A 22,369-nucleotide genomic window follows, 5' to 3' on the forward strand; every position below is an offset into this window, starting at 1 on the left:
GTCATACATTTATTACTCTGCACACGTGTGCGCGCTGCTCTGCGCCCATCTGTACCGTACCCAGCGCAGAGCGCGGCCCAAACCGCATGCTATGTGAAAGCCCCTTCAGAGGTCAGGTCAAGAGGCAGGTCAAAGGTGTTTTGACTAACGTTACTTTTTCGACATGAAAAGGCTGTCCAAACAATCCGGCATCTTGTCTGATGACTGTTGTCTGGACAGGGCTGATGATGTGTCCCTCCACTGAGATTTCCAAAACAACCAAATAGACAGATACGTATCTATCCATCAGAAATTCTGATGGTTTTCTAACTGATCAGTGTGGCTGCCAGCTTACACGACAACCAGACAGCAAACTGACTAGAATAAGTAATGGACCTTAACCCTTAGGATGCACTCACATTAGGCTCAGGTGCTCCGTATCGTGCTGAAGCACGAATGCCCCCCTTTCCCAGTACCCCGGTGGCCTGCTTATTATTCCAAGCCAAACCGTGCTTAAGTGTGATTACCTCTGGTATGTACGGCATCACGTTGAAATACAACACACACATGGCTTGACGTCATCATAAATCGACTTTTGTTTATACGCGGTTGCAGCAGCACAACGGACAACGACACAGACAACATGGCTGATTGCTGATTGCGCAAGGCGGTGATTTGCAGTTAATTGTACTGCGCGCATAAAACAATTTTGCGGAGGCATGAGGAAACGGAGAGGGACGGTCACATGATTTACGTCATGTCCACGTTCGCACGCTGTGTGTGTGACCGTGCATGTGCTCGTGCATGAACGCCCGTACCGAAGCACGGAACGGAGCGCTCACACTAGTCAAATAATCCGGATTTTGGGGTCAAACGTGCTTGAGCACGGCACGAATGGGCTAATGTGAGCACGCCCTTAGAAACCGACAGGCTTGTTTTTCATTCTGAGAGGTTTTATTTCACCCTCTAAACAAAATTAAATTTATTTCTTTTTATGTACTATGTATTTATATATACCAGACACTGCATAAGAAGATACACATTTCTATGTGTTAAGATGAACTAAATCTAGACCCATTTAGGGAAAGAAATTGCCTCTGGTTAAGCAATCGTTCCCACAGCATCTTGCCTCAATGCTAGTGAAAATTGACATAATTTATTTATTTATTATTTATTTTTATTTAACCTTTATTTGTTAGAGAGGGACAGTGTACATTAATAAACATTTTAAAAAAACAGTAAAATGTAAATGCACCCAATTATAGCCAAAAGGCTAATTTCCATTGGTAGTCCCCCTGCCAGAAGGATTATGGCTATACCTAAAAGCAACAGATTACAGTAGCAATAATCACAATCGTATTATCAATAACAAGAATAACAACAACAACAACAACAACAGCAACGCTGCAAGTAAATTAAGATTAGGCCATGTGCTACAGAGGGCTCAGGTTCAGAGGTTAGTGTTGACAAGCTTGGTTTTCGGTCAGCCATTTTTTAAATTTGACTTTAAAAGAGCTGTATGGGATTTTGCAACAATGGATTTCCCGTCAGCTTATAATTCTGTCTTCATGATACATATTAGGCTGTGGACAATGACAATAATAGTCAAGTTACTGGTAGATATTTGGAATCAAATGTAGTGATCATTTTATAGCATTTAACCCTGACCACAATCTATTCTACTCTGTTTAGTAAGTGCTCAGCACTGCCCCTAATGACCAAAAGACAGTATTGCACTTTTTTGGTTGGTTGGTTGGTTTTTCTATCTTAGACCAGTCACTGGCTGTAGACTGACTTTCACTCTTAATAGGCTTTGGTTAGGGTAAACACTGTTGAATGATAGTCAGGGGAGAAGTGATGTGAATGTGCTCCCGTAATACCTTGCACTAAGTGAGTTTGCTCAGTCAGTGAAATGGAACAATAAACCAAATGGAAAACAAGACCGAAATATATCACAGTCAGTGATTCAAATCTTTGCGCTATTATTGAAAAAATTCCATGTCAATTACCACTAGGTGACTAATGTTATGTGTAGAAGTGTAAGATGGAAACATTAGCTGGTCAACTGGTTAATTATAGACAAGGTGTTGAAGCGCAACGACTATACGTAAAATGGCCCTTTGTTGACTAGTTGGCATGCAGGCTATAGAAAGCTCACCTGTGGGGACAGGGTTACACTTGGCAGTCATGGGGTTGTACTCCTGGCCATTGGGGCACAAACAGAGGAAGGTACCCTCGACGTTCTCACACTGGGCTTCACCACACACACTGCTCAGCAGCTCACACTCGTTCACATCTGTTTGGGAGAAAGGAAAGAACATTGTGGTAAGTGTGAGGGTTTTCAGGGATGCTGAACATGTCTTTCTGTGATGATAGAGCCGACACTGCGCCATCTGCTGTCTTGAGACAAAACTGCACGCTTGGCTGGGAGATCAATGAAATAACACATAGCAGCGACAAAAGGTGTTTTAACCTTGTTCCAAACATATTTTTTCTAATTGTTACACTGCTAATGGACATAGAACAGTGAAGAAATTTGGATGATGAAGGTGATGTCGATAAAAGCAATGCTTGCTACCAGAGGGCAAAGGTAATTTCCTTAGGTATATTTAGTTTTGTTATGTGTTGTGGTCACAACAGGATGTACTACTCAAATAATATCCATCTAATCTAAAATCAAACATCAGGCTCTATGCAGCAGATGTCTTACCCTAGCAGAGGAGGTCCAACCTGTCAACTGACATGGATATTCAGTGCCAGAGTCTTGTCAAAGATTTAAAAGGTACCTTAAGATAGTTCAATGCATCTGTACTCTGTCTAAATTAATGATTAAGTGAGTAGTAACAGCACAGGTTTATGTTTGCACTTTTTTCTGACTGGAAGCGTGTTTACCGATTTTTTTTATGCAAAGATATCTTTTTCTTCATCATCTAGCTACACAATATAAGCCTTTAAAGGCCACCATGTAGTGTCTGCAGCCATTGTCACCACTACAATGCTTCACTATGTTCATTCTGAAAAAAGTCACTAATTCAGAAGAAATGGGAGTGAGACAAAAAAAAAAAAAAATGAGCCAGCAGTTTATTGCAAACAATCATTAAACTGAAATAGGCTGTTCATCAGCTGATCAAAAGTTTAAGACCACTTCCTTTAAAAGCCCAAATCTTGGCAAAAATGTGGATTCAGTGTCATTTTCTGTCAGGTATCCACACTGTCATGACCTCCTGATGGCAAAGGCAAAAAAGCTTTCTTGTTAATCACCTCAAAAATTCATTTTGGCATGCTTGATGCTAGTGTTTCCAGGAGGCTAGTGGGAATGTTGCTCCAAGTGGTGAAGATGGCTTCACGGAGGGCATCCACTGTCTGGAACTGGTGTCCATTTCTGTAAACTTCCCTTGCCATCCAACCCCAAATGTTCTCAATTGGATTTAGATCAGGGGAACACGCAGGATGGTTCAAAAGAGTGATGTTATTTCTCTGGAAGAAGTCCTTTGTCAGGCGGGCATTGTGAACTGCAGCGTTGTCCTGTTGAAAAACCCAGTCATTACCACACAGACGATGGCCTTCAGTCATGAGGGATGCCTCCTGCAACATCTCCACATAGCCAGCTGCCGTTTGACGCCTCTGCACAACCTGAAGCTCCATTGTTCCATTGAAGGAAAAAGCCCCCCAGATCATGATGGCGCCCCCTCCACTGTGCCGTGTAGAAAACATCTCAGGTGGGATCTCCTTGTCATGCCAGTAACGTTGGAAGCCATCAGGACTGTCAAGGTTAAATTTTTTCTCATCAGAGAATAAAACTTTCTTCCACCTTTCAATGTCCCATGTTTGGTGCTCTCGTGCAAACTCCAAATGGACAATTTTGTGCCGTTGAAGGAGACGAGGCCTTTGAAGACGTTTTTTGTTCTTAAAACCCTTCTCTCGCAGATGCCGTCTGATGGTTATGGGACTGCAGTTGGCACCAGTGACAAGCTTAATTTGGGCCGAGGATCGTCCCGTGTCTTGATGGGCAGCCAATTGGATCCTCCGGCTCAGGGCCGGTGAAATTTTTTTGGGTCTACGACTTGACTTGTTTGTTGTTGGGCATTGCTTATGCAGCTCAACAATCCGACCGCGTTCAAAGACAGAAATTTTTTTTGCCTTGGCCATCAGGAGGTCATGACAGTGTGGATACCTGACAGAAAATGACACTGAATCCACATTTTTGCCAAGATTTGGGCTTTTAAAGGCAGCGGTATTAAACTTTTGATGAGCAGATGAACAGCCTATTTCAGTTTTATGGTTGTTTGCAATAAATTGCTTACTCAATTTTTTTTTTTTTTTTTTTTTGTCTCACTCCCATTTCTTCTTTTTGCATTTTGAAGCTCTACTTAGAACCTTTTTAAGATCCAACAAAATGTAAATTCTTGCAATTTCTCAACTGGTCTTAAGATTTTGATCAGGAGTGTATGTCACTTTGTTTTTATGTGTAATTGTACAAGTTTCCTATATGGGCTTATCTGTAATTCTGAACACTGGAAAGAAGCAGTGAGATGTATTATTTCCTCAAGTTTTATCAAAGTCAGAACGCTGGTGTGATATTGAGTGTGACATATGTTTGAAACAAATGATGTAGTGGCCCTATGAGCTGATCAAAAAAGTAAAGACAGATTACTCTTCTAATCTTTGCTAACTGACAAGTAACTGTGAAAGGCCCAAAACCTGTCAGTTTATTTGTACTCTTTAGTGAACATGATTTAAAATGTGGCTAAGTAACGTAAAGATGTACTTAAGTAAAAGTAAAATTACTAACTTTTAAAAATACTCAAAAAAGCACAAGTGCACAAAAAGCTACTTGATTACAGTAATATTTGCTGATTGCCTGGTTACAAATGTGGCTATGTGACAACTACACCAAGGTATTCCCTGGTTGATGTCTTTTCTCACTACATAATGTTCTTGGTGTCTGCACTGCTATAAATCAAAATCCCCACAACCAGCCCTGACAAATAAATATGTAGCAGAAAGAGGATTGCTTTAAAATTGATTCAAACCTCTGATTCTTCTGCAGTCTTAATTCCTAAACCCTTCTTTGGCATTTCCCTCAGTGCCAGCTAACTCCAAAGAATCTATAAGTCATCTGTGACATTAAAATATATGGCTTCACTGGTTTCATCATGCTGGCAGGAGCCTTAATTAAACTACAGATCTATGAGGTGTGACCCTGAATGCCCTTTGGGGTTTTCACCACCACCACTGATTGGGTTCAATTTCTGCACAGGCACGGAGGAAGGCTATATTGAGTGCAAAAGCCATTCAAGTTTTATTTGACACACCATGTTTTTTGCAGCTTAACACGAGGGGAAAGGACTTTCAGAGAGCACTTGAATCACCCCAGCAGCTGAGCCAGGCATATAGCTTTTCAAACCTTCCTTGTAAGCAGAAGTGCAGATATTATCTGATTCTCAGTCATGAAAAAGTAAAACAGATAGTAGTAAAAATAAACAAATAAACAAACAAATAAATAAAATAGCTGTGTTCCATCTGGGAATCAAGGAAGGGATACTTAGAAAGGAACTGGGGTGACTGGGCTGAGGTCTGTCTTTCTTTTTCAGTCTATATTTATCCTGGGAAAGTCAGCAGAGCTCTGTGCTCTTCTCCAGGAACAACTTGTTTCACTTTCATACAGTTACACTCATCCACACCTCGGAACAGCAGGCTGTATCTGGATGATATCATGAGCTAACATTGTCAGTTTTCTGCTGTCTGCCATGGGAGCTGACCAGTACAATCCCAGACTTCTGCTGTCTGCCGATATGCAGCTCCACTGGAGCAGCTGGTTAAATGCCTTACTTAGAGACACTTTGACTGTAGCTGTTGGCATAGTTGGCATATTACTAATAGGCCTCGGAATGTCATACACAACATGTTGTACAAACTGTTGCTCGAATTTGGATTTCCCTGTCAAATGCATTTTGACAGGGAGTTTTCATATAATCATTCCTGTCACAGTCTGTGATTTGAGATGGTGTTTTAAAACTTGGACATTTTGTCTGCATGTTTCTCTCTTGGGACTGGATGCAATGAATCCTACTATCGCTTTCGTATCCAAATCATTATATTGCTAAAAAAGAGCTAACACTGTGGCACACATTACATACGTCACAGCTGGGTGAACTTTGACTGGTGAATGCTTGGCCTGCTAAATTACAATCATTCTAGCCTGTGTGTAACATCATAATCATGCGATGGGTCATCACAGGTTAGGCTAACCACTTAGCTGTAAGCTGTTTGGTTTTTGAAATTACATAGATCGCTTTCAGAATTTTTTTCTTTTTTCATGTACAAAAACATGTCCAATGCTTTATGTTATTTTGAAAACTCTAGAGAAACTGCATTCATTTCTCTCATAGAAATTGATTTTATGACGTGAGATAATGTCTCAAAAGTGTTAACTCATCAGAGACAGGATGATCACTTCAGAGGCCTTTATTAAATAATCAAGGTTATTAATATTGGCTGTTAATAAGGACTAAATATATGGCATGGTGATAAATATAACATTAATAATAGGACGCATCTGGCTGATATCGTTAGCTAACATGATTAGGTCTTAGCTTCACTACTGTGTTCCAACTTGAATTCAACCATTGAGTTGGAACTTGGAACTTTGGAACTTGACTGGAAATTCTAGTGCAATGTTAAAAGATTAAGAACCGAACAGACTAGAATTTTTCAGAAACATTCCTCTTCAATTACCCTTATATTCCAAAACTTCAGTATTTTAAATCAAATAACTCATGTGAGTTAAAGAGTGGATTTTCTATTTGGGATCTTTTGAATACATTTACATTACACTTTTGGGTAGCAGTTTGAGCACTTTGAAAACTTTGGAGCACTTTTGGTTACTTAAGGTATTTTGGGGTGCTCTTGGGAAGCTAAGCACACCTTTGAATTCATTTGGATATTTAGTAGGGATGCATTTGTATGGAAAGCACTGCAATCAGACGTCTTCGGCCATGTCCACACTAATCTTGGTAAATTTGAAAATGCATCATTTTTCTCCATTTTAGCCTTCCATCCACACTAAGCTGGCAATTTCCACCCATGAAAACAGAACTTTTCAAAAATGCTCTGCAAGGTATGTAAAATTGAAAATTCTGGTTTGGTGTTTTCATGTGGATGTGAAAAATGGACATAAAATTGTCATGTGATCTCTCTCTTTCTTTATGAATGCTTCAACATTGAGTGGATGTTATGTAGAACGGAAGGTGCACAGACCCTGGCATACGCAATAAGGGACTTACTGTGTTTTCGTGTGTTTCAGTGTGGGCTTTTGTTAAATGGTCTGAAAAAGCTAGTAGAGTGTTGTGTGGATGGAAGGCCAAAACAGCATTTTTGGATTTAGCTTGGACATGGCTTTACGCAGCAAGTAGCAAGTGTACATGCGTGGCACCAGCTGTACTAATTTGCAGACTGCCAAATGCTTTGGGATATTAGCACATTAACATAGTTCTCAATGGTCTGAATATTCATTAAAATGAATATGCCAGAAGCTCTGAAAAACTGGTAAATCCAGTGGCAAAGTGACCAAGTTGGCAAGAGTGCACACTTTGAGAACAGAGGAAGAGGAGGAGAGATGCAAGACAGAGTAGAATGCAATGAAAATCAAGGGAGAGAAATGGGGACAAAGGGAGCTGAGGAGGATGCATGAAAAGTAAAAAGACAGAGGCAGAAACAGTGAAGAAGTAGAGAACATGAGGGCATGAGAGGGAGGAGGAAGAGGAGAGAGGAGAAAAATAAGGGGAGAAGAGGAAAGAGGAGAGGGGTAGACAGAGGGAAGGAAGACAGGGAGACGATATGCATTCTGAGTGGTTAGTGGTGGACCACTACCGTTGGTTTTGATGGATTATGTGTGCGTGTGTGTGTGTGTGTGTGTGTATGTCTGTGTGTGTGTGTGTGTGTGTGTGTGTGTGTGTGTGTGTGTGTGTGTGTGTGTGTATTTGTGTAAGTGAGTCCATCTGTGCTAGCCACAGTGGAGTGAAGTGATGGCTTGGCAGGAGAGAGGAGGCAGCTGGCTGGACTGAACTGGGGTGGGACCCAGCAGCACTGCCAAAGTACAGATGGGAAGTGTGTGCAAGTGTGTATGAGTACATACTGCAGTGTGCAAATGACTGCATGCTGGTACTTAATGGGGGGCGGGATGAGTAATGTGCCTATAGCTGCATGTTTGCTGATAAAATTTAAAGCACATGCGACTGTGCAATATGTGTGCAATAGTGAATGTGATGTGTTTTCAAAAACCGCAGCACATACCACAGATGATGTTACTGATGACAGCAGAGAGGTGACTGTTTTGGAAGAAGGTTGTATTTCTGACTATCGTCTGGAGGAAACGTTCCTTACTAAGGTTGTAACGTACCAACCTCTCATAACTGCTGTGTCACAGCTTGGATAGAAAGACAGACGGCGTGTGTAGGTATTTGGCAGTCTAGGGAATGTCCACAAATTGATGGTGACGTGTCCACAGTTGGCAGCAACACCCAAGATATGGGCTTAGATGCTACAAAGTTATTGCTCTGTCTCCGCAATTATTGGCAGTCACCACTTTTGTATAAGTGTCCGTGCGTGCACTCTAGGTAGGTCATTCGGAGAGTGTGTATGAGGGAAGTTCTCAATCAAGGTCCAGCAGAGGGAAAGCCAGCACTGACAACCCTTCCTGCTGGAGGAAATTGGACGAAATGAGTGCTGCATGAGCCCAGTTAGTCTAGGGAAACCACCAGCACCCATCAGCTCCAACTCATAGTGGGCCTGATGGCCAAGAAAGGGTATCTATACATTTCAGAAAGCCAAAGAAAGAAAGAAAGAAAGAAAGAAAGAAAGAAAGAAAGAAAGAAAGAAAATTATTTATTTTGGCATTTCTGCTTTATTTGACAGTCACAGTGGAGATAGACAGGAAAGGCAGGGGAGAGAGGGGATAACATGCAGCAAAGGACCTGAGGTCGGATTCAAACCCCAGTTGCTGCGATCGGGACTGAGCCTTGGTACATGGCACATGCTCTTAACTGGTGAGCCACCGGGGCACCCCAAATAAAATCTTTTAACCACTTTAAAACTGCACTGGGCAACATTTTCCCCATAAAACACCCGATTCCGATGTTATCACACCATTGAATGGGCGCCATCAGTCATAATAACCCCAAACAGGTATGGGTAGTTTAAAGCTTAAATCATAAAGTGGGCCTGCAACAGAAAACAGTGCCCCCACAAACTGAGATGCTGTACAATGGCGTCAAAAGACTAACAGTAACCAACAAGAAGCAGGGAGCAAGATCATCCTCTAGTGAGACAGTTTTCTCTGTGCAAGCAATCTACTTTGTAACAGCTAGAAGCGAGCAAGCAACAACCCAACACCTCAGAAGGTGACCTGACAGGCTTCCACAGCATCATTGTCACAAAGACGGAAACCACTCATCTAGCAGAATGGCAGTTTACTCATTTTGCACACACTTCCCATCTTTTACATGACAAAAATCAATGAGCACCTATCTTTTGATGGGTAATCTTAATTACTTGAATTTAAAATCTTTACCAGGACCTGAACACAAAAAGAGGTACAGTATAATTAGAGTATAGGGTAGAAATTGCAACTTATACTGCAAACAGAGAGGCAGACACTTCTCTACTGTCATGATGAGCCTCTCTACATCCAACTCTACTCTCCCCAGAGTGAATAACATGGAAGTTCAATGTAGCTTCCAGCTAGAGGCTTTGTATACCCACGGCAGGTTAACATGGAAACAAAGAGACCAATTGTTTTTAAGCCTAAAGTGGGGCCGCTCACTTCTCTTGCTAACGTAGTCCACACTAATCTAACTAGTACTACTAACTAGTATTGTTGGTCTTGTGATGCCACACAGTAGGCTCACCCTATTTACCTACATAAAACTGATGTTGCTGTGGTCATTTATGGGAAATCTTTTCCACACCAGAGGTGACCAATCACAACTTACAAGTCAAATCTAAAAGTGGATATAAGTGAAATCTAAAAATCTTTAACAGCAGAGAGCAGTGAAACCTGCACAATAAATCTCATATGTAATTTGATTAATAAATCCATATGCAACAACTATTGCATTTTTTGCATTCTTTGAAAAAAAATGCTATTTTAAGTTGCTGGTTAAAACAAATATAAAAGTATAATTGTGAAAGTGTTTCTTGAATGGTTTATTTGTATTCAGATATAATACATGTACTTAATACATAATAATTCCTGAAGTTTATTTTTGTTTATACTATCATATACATTTCTGAATATTGAACCAGAAATCACTACATACTAACAGGCCATGAGACAAGTAGTGGTACACAAGGTTAGACTGATGGATGATATATTATAATAAGATGATGAGACATGAAAATATTATATATAATGCCACTAATTACAAGATTCTGGAGTAAGCAATGAAAATTTTCTTGGAGTTTTTATTTTAATTTCCTAGCATGAAAATGGTGAAATTGATGGCTATTAGCAGCTTTAACACAAAATTAAAGGGATGGGTGGTATGCTTATGTCTCAACAAAATTTGCTAAGCTATAGCAATCACAAATCAATGTACTAAATACAAGTCATATCATGGTACAGACTGCTGTTGCTTGTGAGCCACTAATTTTTTTTTAGCAATGACGCTGACTTGCTAGCCAGTAAACAATTTAAAAATGTTATTACTCAATAAAGAAGCAATCTCATTCATGATTACCACAGCAGAGTAAGATCACAATTAATTTTTTTGTGCCCATGATATGCACTGCCCCATTTTTGCATTGCAATTTGCTGAAATTTATATATAAATTTATATATTTATATATTATCCACTCCCTAAAAATACTGATATCAGTATCAGACAATTAGTTGAACCCTAACAAAATGTCTGACTATACACAGCAAAGTTTTCAACAGTAATATAATTTATGTTAATGTCTCCAAACTTTCATTACGAATGATTGGTGTGTATGTGGGTGTGCGTGCGTGTGTGTCTATGGGTGTTTGTGTGTACGCGCGTGTGTGTGTATGTGTGTCTGTGTGTGGGCAAATAACTCTTTTATTTTGAGCTCCAGTGCCTTCTCCAATCCTAGCCTGTGTGCAGCAGTGTGCCAACACAGTGGGGAAATGTTTAAACCATCACAGAGGTGCACACAGAGCACCTTCAAATTGAATGAAAATAAATGGTCTCATCAATCAAGCTTCTGCCGACATCTTAGCAATCTTTTTTCTTTTCTTTACAGAGTGAGGGGAATTTTTGGTCCAACAAACAGAGTCAGAGAGAAGGCAGAACACCTTAAAACTCTGACCAACTTGCCTCAAGGTGAAGTGCATCAAACCTTATGTTCAGTCCACTTACTGAAACAAAGTGTCTGACTGCATGAATCACATGTTTCAGTTGTGGTACAAAGTACACACAGCTGAGATAAACATCTACTATGGTTAGGTTACAGGTTAGAAAAACAGAACAGTACTTTGAGGAAAGGCTAATCCATACTTTAACAGGAGATATCCATATGTAGATAATAATTAGTGATAACTAGTATTTACAGAGATTGATATTACGGTGAATTACTCGAACATATTAAGGCCCAAAAGGCTCTGGATGTGACTTTTGATGCCTGTCATTTGATGAACCTTTGTTGACGTTTCAATTCTCAGCTGCAGCTTGGACATTTTAAGTGAGAACGCCAGGGCACTAGTATTTGCATTTCATCACCACAATGAATAATATTTTGTATTATGACATACATTCTGTAATGTGTTATATAGTTTCTCTGTGCTATAAAATCTGAGGGGATCATTTTTCCATTTTGAAAAACATGATATTATTTTGCTTCTGCCCCCAGCTGTTCTGTAGGACAGTAGTGGTGCTATCTTCCCCTCATTGTTACTGAGTGCTTTCAACATGTAAGGATGTTAGCTGGGGGGAAAACTCTTACACCAGGTCGTTGTGGAGGCTCACAAAAAAACTCATCTTAATTATTCAGATCAAAAGCGAACAGCCTGTGGCACTCTTTGCACACATGCTATTGCAATCTGCATCTGTCAGAGTATGTAATATATGTGACAAGAAGCATTGCTTTTTTTTTTTTTTTAATAATCTCTACATGAAGTGACACTGTATTTATGGCCCTCTGTAGAATTGTTGATGTTGATACCATGCACATTTCACATCTTGTACTGTATATGTCCTGTAGGTTCAGCTATTTTCTTTCTTCATATTCCCATTATCCTCCAATTACTATATACAATTCTGTGTTCATGTTGTTACAGTTTACATATGTAAATTATAAATTATATTTATAGATGTTAACATGATTTCATATTTTGCTGTTTTTTCATGTTACAGCTGTTATTTTGCATATCATTATTTCCGTATATTACTTTCGTAGATTCAACTTATTTAAAATGTTGGTTGATTGCATTTTTTCCTGGTGCATCTTCTTACTCTTTGCTCTACTGACATAAGTTTCATCATATCTGGACAGATTATGGGAGATATTCCACAACCAACACATCCATGACAGACTGCCCAGTGCTCACTCAACAGTAACAACGTGGCTGGACAGGCTTCAAGATGTGTAGAAAAAAACCCCAGAAAAAACACAACTGTATTTTCCATCAAATCAATAGTACATTGGCTTTGAAAACAAAGCTCAAGCTGAAAAGTGATGTTGGCATCAAAGAACCATTCATCTGTGAAAAACTCTATATTGGCACTAAAAACAATGTAATTTTGGCACTGAAAAAAACATTAGGCTAGGTCTGTTAAAGTTGACATGTTATTGAAAGTTGAGGACCTTATAGGACAAGTTTGCTATTTTGGAACCTATCAGGATCAATTCTGAAGCAGCTAGTGAAATGATGGTCTCTACATCTCAGGATGATGCCAGATAATCTGTAAATAGAGCCTCAGTTGCAAAATAGCAAACTTGGTATTATTACGTTATTAACTTGGCGTTATTACGTTCAACTTTTAACTACTTTTGACCCTTAAGTCCACTTGCCATCACACATGCTGCCAGCACTGAGCTACTGAGTACAGATAACAAACAAAAAGAATGACAAGACAACCCGTGGGCAGTTTCCTGATGGATCTCTGGACAGAACTGAAGTCATATGTACTTAGTGAAATATTGATTAGAAAGACAGAAAGATGTGTCATCCATCAATGCTTTGCACCTGTTGAGTGTCTGTAAGGTTGCAGATGTCATCATTTATCGTTTTACATATTCATTGGTTGAATGGACTGAGAGTTCCATCTTTGTCCCTTTGGTAAGTATATACACACCAAAACTGCAACTTACCCACACAGCCGTGGCCGTCCTGGGACTCCTGGTAGCCCTGCTCACAAAGGCAACGGAAGGAGCCAACTCTGTTCTCACAGTAACCATGAGGACCACACACAGTCTCATTGATCCCACACTCATCAATATCTGCAAATCACAATAAGGAGAAAAAAAGAGGATCAGCTAATGCTACTCTGTTCTCCACATTCAACAAAAGAAAGGCCTCTGAAACCATGTTCAGACTATGTGCCTCTAAAAACCTCCTTCAACTCAGCAATTAATTGCTAATGACTTTAAGCCAGCTGTTGCCCTTACTTTGCACATCAAAAAACTTTTCGTGACCAACAAACATTACTATGGAGGTATACTTAAATACAAGTACTACAGCTAATATACAGCAATGGAGTTGTATCATATCTTCACAATCTAGCAGATTAGCAGTGGTCTTGGTGCCATTTATCTGAGATATAGTTAGCACCATTGAAAGAATGTCTCCAAAAGCCACTTGCTGACATGCAGCAGACGTTCGCCTTCCAATTTCTTGATTACCATTTTCTTGCAAGATGAACAATGGCCATACCTGTGTCTGAGCTGTAGTAAGCTTTAACAGTGAATCATCATTCAACAATAAAATACTGGGAAAGCAGGCTATGTGAATATCTAGTAATCTGGAGACAAGGGCAGAGACTTGCAACCTAAAAATATTTACATCTGCACATTCACACACACACCACATCACACACATGCAGGTTCCAACAGCCGTTCAGTTGCAAATGGGGGAAGCAGTGAAAAGCATTTGACATCTCCTCCTTCAAGGTCAATGAAACATGTGGATGTATGAATTTTTGTCTTACATTCTTTGGGGATATTGTAATGCTTTCCAACATCGTTTTCTAATCTGTACTGATTTGATTTTTGTTTTAGTGTCTACAATTCAGATTGCACACCCACTGATTCCTGGGCAGCCTCTTGCATACTTTTATACACTGAAAACACAAAACCTTTAGATTTTGGGTCAAAGGGGGTGAATGGGCAATGCTTGACACCATAGTACCCCTTAAGTTTTCACAGCGTTACAAAGTTGTAAATAGAAAAAGAAGACCCAGGTAAATGCTGTGTTTCTGTCATGGTTTTGTATTTTTGGCCTTTTGAATTCTTAGTCTCTTGTGTTTCTCTCCAGACTCTGTGTTTCGGGACTTTGTTTCTTTGAGTTCTGTTCATGCTGTGTTTTCCGTGTGTTTCAGTGGATTTTCCTCTGCCCTCTGTGAGCCTTCCTCATTTCTCAGTTGTACATCTTCAATTCCTCTCCTTGCCTCCTCTCCTCATGCCTTGGTCCTGCTCACAGGAGATGTGAGCCAAGGAGGCGAGGAAAAAACATTTTAATGCGCTGTCAATCACTGATGACATATTTCACACCTGTAAGTTATTACTGTCATTTCTTCTACCAAATGATGTTGTCATACAAAATATGAAGTGCTCTTAAGGAAACATAAATTATCCCATATCCCAGCTGAACTTATTTTATTTAAATTCCACTTTGTTGTGAAGGACAACAGGTTTTTAAAAAGTTCCATGTAAATAAACATCATTATGATGATGATGATGATGATGATTCATAACTGTCTTAAAGCATTCAATGGTTTCACATTATTACAATGCGTCAGTTTCATTTTGAGCTCAAAATACACAGCAAAAGTTGAAATTCATTCTTAAAACTTGTTACATGGGACAATGTCAATGTCTGACCACTAGAGTTTATAAATCTCAACCTGAACCCTGTCAGGCTCGACCCGACCACATCAGTTCAGTCTCACATTATTTCATTGTTCCAGTGGATTTGTGGTGGATTATAAATTAACTTGAATCTGATGATGAACTGGAATGTGCCGGCGGGGCAGGCATGGGCTCCTCCACAGTCTTATGTGTATCGGCAAATACAGAAGAGGTGAAAATAAAAAAAAAAAATGTAAAAAAAAAAAAAAAAAAAAGAAGAAGAAGATGGCAAAAACCAGCATCAGATAGACAGCCTGTGTTTTTATCCATGAAAAAGCTGCTTTATAAGCTACTTTCAGGTCAGCTGGCATTTAGTCCATCAGCTCTGACAGTTGAGCCAGATATTTTTTCTGTTGGAAAACTGACGGGTCAGCCTGGTGTTGGGATTAAACACTCACACTTCCTAAATTAACCTGCTATAATTTTAAATGCCACATAAAGTGGGTGGAGAATTTACAGCCTACATCATTCATTCAGGAAAAAAAAAGGAAAGACCTCCAGAAAGGATACACCTGTGCCTCTTTGCTCCTCGCTCCTCCAGGTGCATTTTAGGAATTGAGATATCCTTGAAGATGGCACACTGAGATTGATTTCCGGGTCAAGGCAGAAGGAGGAGAGGAGACAAGGAGGTACAAAAAAGAGAAATGCTCAAAGCCCCCTGTCAGTCTTCCCAGATTCCCACACCTGTCCTGAGTCTGTGTAATCAGCCCTGATTGTTCCTCTCAGCCAATCCTCTGTCCTCTCCAGTCTTGTGTTCCTGCCCCTTCCCCAGGTGTGTCTTGTTACCTTGTTAGTCTCTAGTCTGCTTTTCAGTTCAGGTCATTGTCTCTGTACCTTGAAGTTGTAATGCTTATGTTACCTGAGTTTGCTCTTTGTGTTTTCAGCCTGCCAGTAACCTGAGTGCAGTCATAAGTAGTTTTTGTTACTTTAGTTGCTGTGCCTGCGTGTTTGCTCCTGTGTTTGGGTACAACTCATTATTTACATTCTGACAGTGTGTGGGTTCCCTTGTCAGACTATTGTGGAGAGTGATTAGTTTAACTCACAAACACTGTCCTCTCCGTGAGTCACCATCATGTTGCTATTATCACAGAAAAGCACGTAGCGTAAGTGAGTTGCCAGTTTTATCTGACATTAAAAGGCTAGACAACATTAGCAGAAACCTTATGCTGACCTACTCTCATAGTTGAAACTTTCAGGTATGTTGCCCCTCTGGCCATACCCGCAAAGTGATGTAGCTACAGGTACTTTGCAACTGACAGCTGATAGAAATACCTGCTTCCACATCACGGTTTTATTCTGAAATGGCTTTACAGGCCCACAAGTTTACAACAGACAAACCCATTTGATTTAAATCCTGGTAGCAGCCAGGCAAATCATTAAATAAAATTAGCTGAGTAGACCAAATTTTAAAAAATGCAAAAATCAAAATCACAATGCAGAGTAAAATGACAATTTGTTGAGACATGAATGGATTGTCTCTACTCAGTGTTTCAGAGAACCAGGGTTATGACAGTGACCTAACATAAGGTGTCATTGTACAGCAATGCATAATTGGATTTAGGTTTTGCACACTGCTGATTTATTTATTGGAACTGGGCTTAAGGACAAAACATTAGCCACACAGGGCTTGCTTATTATGTTAGAGGTAACATGGATCGCATAGCTGCAGACTTGAGCCACAATTAGTGACTTGATTTTAGTACATTATCTGCTAAGAAATTCAGTTGGGAAGCATGTACACTGCACTGAGCTAAATTTCGATAGTTTACCATGAACACCAAGCCTCTCCTGTGAAACTGATACAAAAGAAACTGTTTGGAGCAGTAAAGGCTCTGGAGGGATTCATTTCATGAATCAAAGCAAAGTTTCTCTTGTTTTGTTGAGAGACTTGTTGAGTGTCTACTCATTCAATTGTTGTACATAAGTTCAAGCCAAATAAACACTAGGTTCTCAGATGCTGCTCAGGCAGTTGTGCCATAACATTGAAGCGCACTGCACCACCAGCAAGCACCCTGAACCAGAGCAAAAAAAGCAATACAATGCAAGTTCAAAGCCAAGCTGTTTGTCAGAGGCCTTGGGTCACAAGAACATCTGACAGCCTGAATGTAGTATGATGCCAAAACAAGCTTGATACCAAGGTAATCAAGTCATTCAAAATGGTAAACTGAACATTCAGTGGTCCGTCTGAACCCCAGCAGCGAGCAGACAGATGGGCACATGGCACTCGCACATGCTGGATCATGTTGGTAAATGACACAGACAGACCTAGCCAAGCTAAACTGGACAAACAAGGCAATGCAAAGTGATGAGAGGAACCACTGTGAACTGTGATATTTAGCGTGACAACCAACAGCTACCATTGATGAACTGACCATGAAAAGAATGTAACCTTAAGAAACTCAAATTTTGATAACAGAATATACAGTACTGTTGTTGACACTCATTAGACAGCAATTCTTTTAAACTGTATTTTTTTCCTTCATATTTACTTGTATGTGTCTTGTTTTCACTGCATAAGTAATTGATGCATTTCCTTCATCATATACAAGGCAAAGGATTTATGTGTGGTGTGATAATATTGCACACTACTGCTTGCTTAAGAATTTCCCATTATGATGTTCAGATGCAAAGAAATGTAGAGATAGAACATAAGACAGTGGCGGGTGACCTTTGGATTTATCCACCAAGGACAAATCTTAGCACCATTTGTTGCCTGGTATGTGGTAAATTCAGATCCTGATTACAAAAACATCAATGCTACATATACTGTAGTATATAAATCCTTCTCTTTTTTGCGTGCTATATCCCTGACCAATGAATAAAAAAGCCCATTAATTGTATGCTGTGTTTGGAATAGTGCAAAAGCAAATTGGGCCGACTGAGGTAACTGAAAAGCGTATAAATGTCACACTTCTCTGGACTAAGCAAATGGCCTATTAGGTGAGAAAGTGCCCATAGTGATTTAGCATTTTGGTGTGTAAAGTCATTCAGAATGTGTACTGGCAGGAATATCCTACCCTCACACTGGTCTCCAGCTGCTGAGGCCCTGAAGCCTGGCTCACAGGCACAGATAAAGGAGCCCTCTGTGTTCTGGCAGTGGCCTCTGGTACAGAGCAGCTCGTCCTCGCACTCATCTATATCTGAAACACCACAAACAGGACAACATGTCATTACACATTGTAAATAACCACATGATCTGTTACAACCTTTAAAAACTGTGAAAACTTGGCCCTGTAATGACTGCAGTACTGTAATTGCAGTAGCCAAATGTTGCGTATGCTTTTGCCATGACTGCCAAACCAAAGAACCTTGTGAATATCATGTGATATGAAAACAGGAATATCAGAGCTTTCCGCTGAACTCAGAACTTGGATAAATCCGACTTCCTACATGGAAACATGCAAAGGAACGCCAGTTCATTTGGAACACCGAGTTGGAATTCTGTAGCCTATCTAAAAGCTGTGAGCTGGCCAAGATACCCATAGCCTATGCCATGTCACAACAAAATGGTGGACAACATAGTCAACACTGAATTCTTTCTCTGCCTGGCCTTTTATTTGAAAACACATTCAGTTTCAATGTAGTGCTCTCTGTAGTGTTTATTTCACAAATGGTGGACATTTCTAGCGGTGTATTCTTTTAATTGGATATACAGACCTAGCTGGAGCAGTGAGGATGACTGGCTGTAGCTAGCCTAGCTTACGTAAGCAGTTCATATTCTAGCTAATGTCACAGGTTAATGTTAGTTATTGTGCTTGACTCTCATTAGCGAGTCATTTGCTGTCAGTGTACACGTCCATGTTCTATCTTCTTGCAGGCATCCAAGCTCCAAGTAGGAAGTCAGAACATCCAGCAGTCAGTGGAAAGCTCCAAAACTCTCCAGCCAAAGGACAGACGAGAAACAAGATTGTGGCAGGCAGCCAATACAGATCGCTGTAATTTTAGAGTCACCGTTTCGGTCTGTAAACCACATTTCTTTTCAAAACATTGCAGTCCTCTTTCCCTTGACTGGTCCTCTCATTCATCTTATCTGACTTTTTCTTCTCTTCTTTGACCTGATAAGCTGTAAAACAAGTTCTGACAACCGGGTAAAAGTCAAGAGTTCCTGTTACACCACATTCCTGTTTCATGCTTTAGCTAATCAGAATCACAATCAATACTGTAGCACACTAATTGCACCTATAAAAGCCATCAGATTTTTTTTTTGCAAACTGAGACACACACACACACACATGCACAAAAACACACAGTGACAGATGAGGGAAATGGCATAAGGTGAAAACTGAATGCAGCGGATTAGAGAGAAAAATGCCAACTTTGGTCAGGGTAACTGAAGCAGCTGGTGCAAACAGGCATAAAAACAAGCATGGATGAACAGATTTTGTAAAAGTGCAGGTACACACACACAAACACACCCATGCACACATACACATCTAACAGACTTGAATCTGAGCCCCCTGCATAAATCATGAGGAAGAAAGCAGAGCAGCAAATATCCCTTCTTGTCTAGACAGTGAGCTCAAAGGCTTTCTTCTGTTTCTATTTCGCTTTTTTTTCTTCCCTTTTTTTTTTTTTTTTTGAGGCAGAAAAGGGCATTAAGAAGAGCTATGGCATGGGGGGCTGGGGTTTTTGCCATGGTGGAAAAAATAGCAGCAGCATATGTGAAACAAATTAAAATTTTCTTTCCTCCCCCAGAAACAACAACACATCAACATAAAGAGAGAAGTAGAGGTGGAGGGAGCGAGGAAGGAAGGATAGAGGGAACACAAGACAATGTGGAGACAATAACAAGGATGGAGAGAGTAAGAAGGGATGATGTTCGAGGATACTAAAAGTGATTATGTTTAGCATGACATCTACAAAAAGTATACACTTCATGTTTCTGCTAATCTTTTCCCAAAGCAAGCAGTTGAATTTTAGAACTCTGGTATCATTTTCCTCCCTTTTATCCAGCCACTGCTTTCAATTCATTTCATTAGGATATGAAAATGAACCTTTAGAGACTTCAAACCCCCCAGTCTATGTATGTGAATGGGAGAGTTCAGTTATTGCAATCATGCCTTACCATCACAGAAGTGTGTGTCGGGGTTGGCAACAAAGCCGCTGTCACACACACACTGATAGGATCCCTCTGTGTTGACACATTCTCCATGGGGGGAACAAAGCTCCAGCTCATCCACACATTCATCAACATCTAGGGCAGAGTAACCCAGAGAGGTTTTTAAGTGTATTTTCTCTAAGTTACAACACTACACTACACACACACATACACATATTTATAATACATATTAATACCTTATGAACAGTATTACAAAGTGTTAATTTTAATTCTGATTCACTTTGTTCATCAGCTGTGGATCTTACCTGCCTTACCTAAAACCCAGGTTTAAACCATCTATTAATTAAAATACTGTCATGGGTAAATGGCAACAACTGCAGCTGTACAAGAAATGTCAAAAAGCAGAACATAGGTGGGAGAACTCCAGGTTTCAGATTCACTGCTTCTTTTTGAAAGATCTGCTAATCTCGTATAACAATAAAGCTAAAGATGTGAGAACAAATTATTTCTCTGAACTAATTGCCACCCATAAACATAACCCTGGATTTTTGTTTCAGACCACTGAGCAACTAATGAACCTGGCCTCTTCTGGCGTTTCTGCCTCAAGTATTTCTGACTGTGGATGTTATTTTAATCATTTTTTACTGACAAGCTGAAATTAATCAGATCCACTATTTTCCACTCTGTCACCTTTGCTAATGTTAACTGCCCAGATTGGAAACCCTGAGCCAGTTTTCACCTATTACCTCATATGAACTTTAAGTTATCATCCCACTAAAATATCACTTGGATGTAACTGATTCTGTTGGACTATGTCTGCCCTCCATTATTAACAGCTCTAAAAAAAAACTGCTAGTGTACAGCCACTTAAAAAAAAAACGCAGGCCTTGATCCATTGCTCACACAAAGGTAAAAGTTTAAAGGTCCTTTCATCTAAAGGAAGAAGAAGGGAAGGTTTCAAATCAGCTTTTTTGTAGTTTAGGCTTTGCTGCTAAACTCAAACTGTTTCTTAGATCAAGCAAAAAAGCCAGGAAGGTGGAGGGTGCACTCAAGAACCAACATTTCGGCCTTTGTTCTTAAGCCCGAATGAAGCCCAGCTAGGTCAAAATGTTGGCATTGTTTTCTTTGATTTGGCCAACAAATCTGAGGTAATGATTCTGCCTATTTCACTTTCTGGTGTTTTTTGCTTGATCTAAGTATATTTGAGGTGTTTCAATCAGGTCTCCATCAGCAGCAGAGTACTAAGACTGCTCTTCTTAGGTCACAAACGATGTCTTCATGAGTGCTCATGCAGGGGATTTGCACTATTCTAGTATTACTTGATTTAAGAACAGCTTTACCATTTCCCATAATATCTTGCCAGACAGATTGAGGTATTGAGTTGGCATCTCTGGCACCAGTCCAAGTTGTTTTTTTTCTTTTGAGGAACACTAAGTTCTGTGTTTCCATTCATAATCATGTTTCATCTTTATCCTTGATTAAGTACGGTGTGGCTCAAAGATGAATTCTAGGATCAATTTTATTCTCAATTTATATGCTTGCTCTCAACCAAACTATTAATCATCATGGCATCTCTTTTCATTGTTAAGGGCTGAATAGATATTAAGCATCCATGTTTTGCAGAGTGACCTGTTCCATGCAAATAGCCCCACTCCCTGTGTGTACACACAGGGGGAACATGAAATCTGCAAATGTTTAGCTGGTGCTACCATCGAGATAAAGATATGTGTGTGCATGTATCACGCAACTGTACAAAAATTTCACATGTTCATGCTTCACCTGCTGCTTTGTAAAGGCAACACTGCCGAAATTCCACTTCCAAACCCCCCTCCAACTGAAAATGAATGGCACATTTGCATTGCCGCTTACTGTCTGTTCAAGCCTTTATACTGATGACACCCAGTTGTACCTTATGGTAAACCCAAGTGACCCCAGAGTGCTGGGCTCACTACATGACCATCTAGCTGTACAGAAAAATGTAAAAAAAAAAAAAGTTCTTCAATCTAATTCTGATCAAACTGAAATACTTTGTCACTAGCTCTCTGCCCATATCCAAAACAGGACTCTATTTTGCTCTAGTTATCACAGGTGGAATGGCTTGCCCATCAAAAGTCGACAAGGTCTCTACTGAAATTATATTTGCATTTCGCACTGACAACATTTTTTTATATTCTAGCAAACCAGTGCCATTGCTGGACAGACTCGGAAATAAATATAATCGTTATATAATAGTTATATAATAGT

General features: G+C 39.9%; 1 protein-coding gene across 4 annotated transcripts in view; it reads right to left on the reverse strand.

Annotated features, from left to right (window-relative positions):
• ltbp1 (latent transforming growth factor beta binding protein 1) overlaps positions 1-22,369 on the reverse strand; it is a 174,226-nt gene that overhangs the window by 22,477 nt on the left and 129,380 nt on the right. For all 4 annotated transcript variants that reach the window (XM_030070903.1, XM_030070901.1, XM_030070902.1 and 1 more), the window contains 4 exons: positions 20,132-20,260; positions 18,084-18,206; positions 13,312-13,440; positions 2,138-2,275 (listed from right to left, as the gene is read on the reverse strand). In XM_030070903.1, the coding sequence (XP_029926763.1) occupies positions 2,138-2,275; positions 13,312-13,440; positions 18,084-18,206; positions 20,132-20,260 (519 nt within the window). The remainder of the gene's footprint in view (positions 1-2,137; positions 2,276-13,311; positions 13,441-18,083; positions 18,207-20,131; positions 20,261-22,369) is intronic.

The sequence above is a fragment of the Myripristis murdjan genome, chromosome 15 (genome assembly GCF_902150065.1).
Source record: "Myripristis murdjan chromosome 15, fMyrMur1.1, whole genome shotgun sequence".
Classification (NCBI taxonomy): domain Eukaryota; kingdom Metazoa; phylum Chordata; class Actinopteri; order Holocentriformes; family Holocentridae; genus Myripristis; species Myripristis murdjan.